This window comes from Dipodomys ordii, unplaced genomic scaffold, assembly GCF_000151885.1.
Source record: "Dipodomys ordii isolate 6190 unplaced genomic scaffold, Dord_2.0 Scaffold64, whole genome shotgun sequence".
Taxonomy (NCBI): domain Eukaryota; kingdom Metazoa; phylum Chordata; class Mammalia; order Rodentia; family Heteromyidae; genus Dipodomys; species Dipodomys ordii.
This window is the reverse complement of record NW_012267280.1, coordinates 3891224-3898613: the sequence shown is the minus strand read 5'-3', so window position 1 is coordinate 3898613 and position 7390 is coordinate 3891224. Positions and strand designations below refer to the sequence as shown.

Below are 7390 nucleotides of genomic sequence, written 5' to 3'. Positions count from 1 at the left end.
TGGCAGACTCGCTCTATGGCAGCCCCCTCCCCATGGCCTTCTCCCTCCAACTTTCCTCCAAGGCAGTCCCACCGCATGGCAGCCTCCCCTCAGATTCTCCCTCCTCCCTCAGCTCCCTCACCCACCCCCGCAGCCGGCCACTCACGCATCCTCCAGGCAGTGCGCCGCGCTCAGCACCCACCGCTCTGCCAGCAGGACGCCGCCACACAGATGGGTCCCGTTCACCTGCACCGACGCCATGTAGGGCCGCTCGTGGGCCTGGGCCTCCTGCCCGCCCAGGATCCGTCCCCGGGGCTGTGCCGCTGTGGTGGGCAGGCAAGGGGGAGAACCGTGTGTGTACTTGAACCCCAGCACACCCCATCTGATCCAAGCCTGCCCTGAGATGCCCTCACATACCCTCCCATCATTGTCCTGCCCCCCCCCCAGGAGCTGCAACTGAAGCAGACGCACCCGAGTACCCGGCTCTTGGGCACACTGGAAGCCTGTACCCTGAGCCCAAACCTAAGTTGCCACTGGAGAGTTTCAGGTTCCCGCTGTAGAGGATGTGCACTTAGACGGCAGGATGACAGGCTTTCACTGTAAGGGCTGTCCGTTTGTGGACAGTCGGCCCCACCTTCAGCCTGCCTGCTGGGCCTGGGCAGGATGGGTCTCAATTGACTTCTGTGCATGCCGCTGCCCAGCACCCCTCCCACATCCACTCACCACACGCAGCCACCCCCAGGAGAAGCAGAGCTACTAGGCGCGCCATGCTGAACACGGAGCCCCTTGTGGCTGGGACAATGACCCAGGCCGGTCAGGAGCCCTTTTATGGCTGGGGAGGGGGGAGGGGGACCCAGCTGCTGCTTTGGCAGTGGCCCAGCTGGGGAAAGCGAATCCACCCACCCAGCCTCTCTGCCTTCCAGAGTTTGAGCAGGCCCATGGGTGAGCCACCGCTTCCCTGCCTCCCCCCACACTCCCTGCCATTTAGCCAGTGCCCACCCTATGGGAAGCAGCCCCTGAGATGAAGGAGAGGAGGGCTAGACCGCCCAGCCCCCTACTCTACTTCTCCCAGACCTCAAGTGTCCTTCTAGCTTGAAGTTTCACAATCAGAGGCTGAGTTTGTAAACAACCCACTTCTATCTTCCTAACTCCCTCTCTGTTCTTTCTCTGTCAGCTTGAAGATAAAGTCCAGCCGGGTGCTGGTGGCTCACTCCTGTAATCCTAGCTACTCAGATCTCAGGATCACAGTTCAAAGCCATCCTGGGTAGGAAAGTCTGTGAGACTCTTATCTCCAGTGAACCACCAGAAAACTGGAAGTGGCGCTGTGGCCTAAATGGTAGAGCACTCACCTTGAGCTTAAGAGCTGAGGGACAGCATCCAGGCCCAGAGTTCAAGCCCCCATGACTGACCAAAAAAAAGCAGGGGGATTGGGAAGGTGGCTCAGTGGTAGAGTGCTTGCCTTGCATGCATGAGGCCCTGGGTTTGAATCCTCAGCATCTCATAAGCAGAAAAAACCAGAAGTGGCACTGTGGCTCAAAGTGGTAAGGTGCTAGCCTTGAGCTGAAGAGCTGAGGGACAGCACCCAGGCCCAGAGTTCAGGCCCATGACCGAAAAAAAAAAGAAAAACTCCAGTAGGGCTAGGGACAGTCACTAACAGCCTTGCCCCCATACCCTGATGGCATTTCAGGGCCTGACACTCCAACAGATAGAATGTTGGGAAGATGGGAGGGAAGTACAGGCAGCTAAAGAAAATGAAGTCCAGGGCTGGGAAGGTGGCTCAGTGGTAGAGCGCTTGCCTTGCATGCCAGAGGCCCTGGGTTCGATTCCTCAGCACCACATAAGCAAAAAGAAAAAAGCCGGAAGTGGCGCTGTGGCTCAAGTGGTAGAGTGCTAGCCTTGAGCTGAAGAGCTGAGGGACAGCGCCCAGGCCCAGAGTTCAAGCCCCACGACCGGACCCAAAAAAAATAAAATAAAGAAAATGAAGTCCAATGTAATGGAGCCTTCAATCAGGAAAGCTAAATGGGAAGTTTGGGGTTTTCTGCCATCAGGTATGGCTTGATCCAGGTTCCTGAACAATGTCAGGAGTTGGATTCTGGTTTCTCCTTTCTTCCTTGAAGGCCCTTGTCCTCACCAAGGTCCCTTCTAAAGGTCCCATGGAGGCTAAACTGACTGGTGGCTCCATGAGCCAGTCCCTCCTAAAATCCCCATTATACCAACCCAAGTGTCAGGGCTGCCTATGATTGGCTGAGCTGTCTATGATTGGCTCCTTCTTGAACTAATCATTATAGGATTAAAGGCTGGACCTAACACATTTGTTGAAAGCAGATTTTAAAGAAGAGGAAAAAACCAAGTAGCACAGTATACCCTCTGCAACTGGAGAAAGGCAAGGCGCCAGTGACTCATGCCTGTAATCTTCACTAGCCAGGAGGCTGAGATCTGACAACTAAGGTTCAAAGCCAAACCAGGCAGGAAAGTCCATGAGACTTTTGTCTCCAACAAACTACCAAAAAAATCAGAAGTGGAGCTGTGGCTCAAGTATTAGAGCACTAGCCTTGAGCACAAAGGTTCAGGGACAATGCCCAGACTCTGAGTTCAAGCTCCAGGAACAGCACCAAAAAAAACCCAAAACATAACAAAAAGCAATTTGTCAGAGAAGTTGATAAATCTTAGATTGTGCAAACAAGAACATCCAAAGTTGCAACCAAATTTGGAAAGCATCCAGGGACCCAGCTAGAAGGGACAGTTCCATAAACAACCCTGAACTTGTACAGCTGCTGCTGACATGCAAAATTCTCCGAACTGTATTTAGTGGAAGAAGAGATCACAAGGCAGGAGGGAGAGGGGAGGGGAGGGGAGGGGCTGCCCAGAGAAGGGCAGTGGGCAGAGCCCTGAGGCGGGGACTGAGGTAGACCATGTGCTTAACACGCTCCCCAACACTGCACACACATCCAAAGAGGGTCTTCGCTGGGCACTGGTGGCTCACGCCTGGAATCCTAATACTCAGGAGGCTGAGCTCTGAGAATCATAGATCAAAGCCAGCCCATGCAGGAAAGTCTGTGAGACTCTTATTTCTCGATTACTCACCAAAAAGCCAGAGCTTTGGCTCCAGTGATAGAACACTAGCCTTGAGAGGAAAAAAGTCCAGGGCAGTGCCCAGGCCCTGAGTTCAAGTCTCAAACAGGCACGCGCGTGCACGCGCACACACACACACACACACAAACACATAACCCCCACACCTCGTAGCTGGGATAAAAATTGTATCTGAGGGCTGGGAAGGTGGCTCAGTGGTAGAGTGCTTGCCTTGCATGCATGAGGCCCTGGGTTCCATTCCTAAGCACCACATAAGCAGAAAAAGCCGGAAGTGGCGCTGTGGCTCAAGTGGTAGAGTGCTAGCTGTGAGCTGAAGAGCTGAGGGACAGTGCCCAGGCCCAGAGTTCAGGACCCCCCCCCAAAATAAAAATTGTATCCAACCCTGACCACACGCCCAGCCATTGGTTGAAGTAGAAGCTCTCAAACTTTTTTGGGGGGCCAGGGTGGCCTCAAATTTTGATTTGCCACCTGCCTCTCAAGTAGCTAACATTATAGGCTTGAGCCACTGTACCCCATGATCCAGTGAAAGTAGGTGTGTGTGTGTGTGTGTGTGTGTGTGTGTGTGTATACATGCCAATCTGAGGCTTGAACTCAGGGGCTTGGGTGCTGTCCTTGAGCTTTTTCTCTCAAGGTTGGTGCTCTACCATTTGAGCCACACCTCCACTTCCAGCTATTTACTGGCTAATTGGAGATAAAATTCTCAGGAACTTTCCTCCTGAGTAGCTAGGATTACAGGTGTAAGCCACTGGGGCCAGTGAAACTGGATTTTTTTTGGGGGGGGGCAGTTGTGCAGCTTGAACTCAGGGCCTGCCCCTGTCCCTGAGCTACTTTTGTTCAAGGTTAGAATTCTACCACTTGAGCCACAGCACCACTTCTGGCCTTTTCTGTTTATGTGGTACTGAGGAATGGAACCCAGGACCTCATTCATGATAGATTTGTTTGTTTGTTTGTTTGGGTCCAGTCGTGGGCCTTAACTCGGGCCTGGGCACTGTCCCTCAGCTCTTCAGCTCAAGGCTAGCGCTCTACCACTTGAGCCACAGCGCCACTTTTTTTTCTTTTTGCTTATGTGGTGCTGAAGAATCGAACCCAGGGCCTCATGCATGCAAGGCAAGTGCTCTACCACTGAGCCACCTTCCCAGCCCCTTCATTCATGATAGGTAAACATTGTACTGCTATGTTCCCAGCCCTGAAGCTGGATTTTAAAGAAAGAAAAAAGAAATGGCAGAAGATATCCTTTTATAGGCAGTGGGAAAAGGCCAGGTGCTAGTGGCTGATGCCTTCAGGAGACTGAAATATGAGGATCCAGATTCAAAGCCAGCCAGAGAAGAAAAGTCTGTGAAAGTTTTATTTCCAACTAACCAGCAAAAAGACAGAAGTGAAGCCAGGTGTCGGTGGTTCATGCCTGTAACGGTTCAAAGCCAGCCCGGGCAGAAAAGTCCGTGAGACTTTTTTTTTTTGGGGGGGGGGATTGTGGTCTTGGGGCCTGAACTCTGGGCCTGGGTGCTGACCCTCAGCTCTTCAGCTCAAGGCTAGCACTCTACCACTTGAGCCACAGCGCCACTTCTGGCTTTTTTTTCCTGCTTATGTGGTGCTGAGGAATCGAACCCAGGGCCTCAAGCATGCAAGGCAAGTGCTCTACCACTGAGCCACCTTCCCAGCCTGTCCATGAGACTCTTATCGCCAATAAACCACTAGGAAACTAGAAGTGGTGCTGAAGAGCTGAGGGACAGTGTCCAAGCCCAGAGTTCAAGCCCCATGACTGACCAAAAAAAAAAAAAAAGCCGGAAATGACACTTTGGTGCAAATGGTAGAACACCAGCCTTAAGCGACAAAGCCATTTGAGAGCACAAGGTCTTGAGTTCAAGCCCTTGTACTGGCATCAAATAACAGAAAGAGGAAGGGAGGAAGGGAGGAAGGGAGGAAGGAAGGAAGGCAAGAAGGAAGGAAGGAAAGAAAGGAAGAAGGAAGGAAGGAAGCAGGCAGGCAGGCAGGCAGGCAGACACACTGGGCTTTGAGCAAAAAAAAGCTCAAGGACATCATCTAGGCCTTGGCTTCAAGCCTCAGGACTTGAGAAAAAAAAAGCAGAGGAGGAAGGGAAGGGAGGGAGGGAGGGAAGGAGGGAGGGACAGTGGGGGAAGGAGGGACAGACTTATTTCTGGTCCTAATGTCTTGACACTGCTGCCACTAGGTGGCGGTGTACTCAAGAGAGTCTGTACTCACTACTAACTTTTCTTAAGGCTCAGTTGCACCAACAAGGAACACCAAACACATATTCTACAAAACGTCGGGAACTTTTATTGTTCAGCACAGAAAAAAGCCTCTTAGGTAGCTGAGGTGGAGTGGCCAGGGCGGTCTGCCCTAGTTGATCCCGCTTGCTGGGTCCCTGAGGTGGGGAACGGGGTGGTTGTCCTGGCGTCGAATAATGGAGTTAATCCAGTTGGCAAACTGCGCCACTGGTGCGAAGGCATCGGGGTAGATGCCAGAGCCGCAGCTGCCCCGGATGAAGGAGTCGATGCCTTGGATCAGCCCGTTGCAGATCAGGGGCCCGCCAGAGTCCCCCTGTGCAGATGGAGAGGGTCTGAGGCTGGACCTTGAGACTCCTACCTGCCCACCAGGGTGGGGAAGACCTTCCTGGGGTCTGACCACTCCTTGAGGCTTGAGTAGCTGGGGCTGGGTGCAGAGGGGAGCACGGGATACTTACAAAGCAGATGCCGGCCCGTCGGCGTGGAACGATTGTGCACACATTTACACCGCGTCGGCACTGAGACGTCACCACGGTCACGTTGAGTTCCTGCAGGACACTGGGCACTGGCTGGTTGGTGCCCAGCCTGCCCCAGCCCATGGCCAGGCACTGCGTCCCATTGCCCACACCTTGGCCCTGAGCTGGCAGCCTCGCCACCTGCACATTGGCATTGATGGTAGCCGAGCCAGTGAGCTGCAGTCAGAGGGATCAGAGACCAAGATGTCAAGTGGAGGCAGCAAAAGGAAAGCCTCCTTTCCTGGTGCCTCAGTTTCCTCATCTGTAACGTGAAACCACCTACAATGCTGCAGAGTTTTCCCTGGAGGAAGCTGGAGGTCAGTAAACATAGCAGGTGTTCAATAGCAGCCCTCTCTGCCATCTTTTTCTTTTCTTTTCTTTTCCTTTTTCTTTTTTTCAGTTGTGGGATTTAAACTCAGGGCCTGGGTGCTCTCCCTGAGCTCTTTTGCTCATGGCTAGTGCTTTACCACTTAGAGCCACAGCAATACCACTTCTGGTTTTCTGGTGGTTAATTGGAGATAAGAGATTCATGGACTTTCCTACCCAGGCTGGCTTTAAACTGTGATCCTCAGACCTCAGCCTCCTGTGTAGCTAAGATTACAGACGTGAGGGACCAGTGCCCAGCTTCAGCCATTATTTTGCAAGCCAAGAGTCAGGACAAAGAGGAAATCCTCTCAAGCCTTCCATTCGGCTGGGTGCCTTTGACTCGTGCCTCTAATCCTAACTACTCAGAAGGCTGAAATGTGAGGATCATGGTTTGAAGCCAGCCCAGGCAGAAAGTCCATAAAACTCTTAGCTCCAGTTAAAGCAGCAAAACGCTAAAACTGGAGTTGTGGCTCAAGTGGTAGACCACTAGCCTTGAACAAAAAGGCTCAGGGACAGGCTCACACCTGTAATCCTAGCTCCTCAGGAGGTTGAGATCTGAGGATCACGGTTCAATGCCAACCTGGGCAGGAAAGTCCGTGAGACTCTTATCTCCAATTTAAAAAACCCACCAGAAAACTGGAAGTGGTGCTGTGGCTCAAGTGGTAGAGCACTTACCTTGAGTTGAAGAGCTGGGGGACAGCGCCCAGGCCCCTGAGTGGTCAGCCTCCAGTACTGCACCCAATGCACAATCAAGTATCCCACCTGCCCCCCAAGGATGAACTTTTGCCTCATTCCCCACAGACAGGGACTGCCCGACACAGGGTGGGTGAACCAGGGGTTTGTTGACTGACAGCAGATGGGAACTTTCCTTTTTTCATCCCATTTAATCTCTTCACAGCTGTCCCAAGGACAGGTTACCAAAGTAGGAACTGAGGCAGAGTCAGGACGAGGTGCCCAGTTAGATCTGCCCTCTAGACCGCCCCCCACATCTGCCCCTACAGTGCCCCCCGCCCCCCACATCTGCCCCCACAGTGCCCCTGCCCCCCACACTTGGCCCTCACGCCTGCAGCTCTCCCCCTTCCCCAGGCCTGTCTCTTCCCTGGAGGCAGAGTCAGGACGAGGTGCCCAGTTAGATCTGCCCTCTAGACCGCCCCCCACATCTGCCCCTACAGTGCCCCCCGCCCCCCACATCTGCCC

The 7390-nt window shown here is 53.3% G+C and overlaps 1 protein-coding gene across 1 annotated transcript in view; it reads right to left on the bottom strand.

The window, feature by feature from the left end:
• The window catches only part of Prtn3 (proteinase 3), a 39200-nt gene that overhangs the window by 2442 nt on the left and 29368 nt on the right, over positions 1 to 7390 (bottom strand). The window contains exons 6-10 of the mRNA XM_013022682.1: positions 5771 to 6004; positions 5442 to 5628; positions 703 to 771; positions 451 to 549; positions 146 to 302 (exon numbers count right to left, since the gene is read on the bottom strand). Of these exons, the coding sequence (XP_012878136.1) occupies positions 146 to 302; positions 451 to 549; positions 703 to 771; positions 5442 to 5628; positions 5771 to 6004 (746 nt within the window). The remainder of the gene's footprint in view (positions 1 to 145; positions 303 to 450; positions 550 to 702; positions 772 to 5441; positions 5629 to 5770; positions 6005 to 7390) is intronic.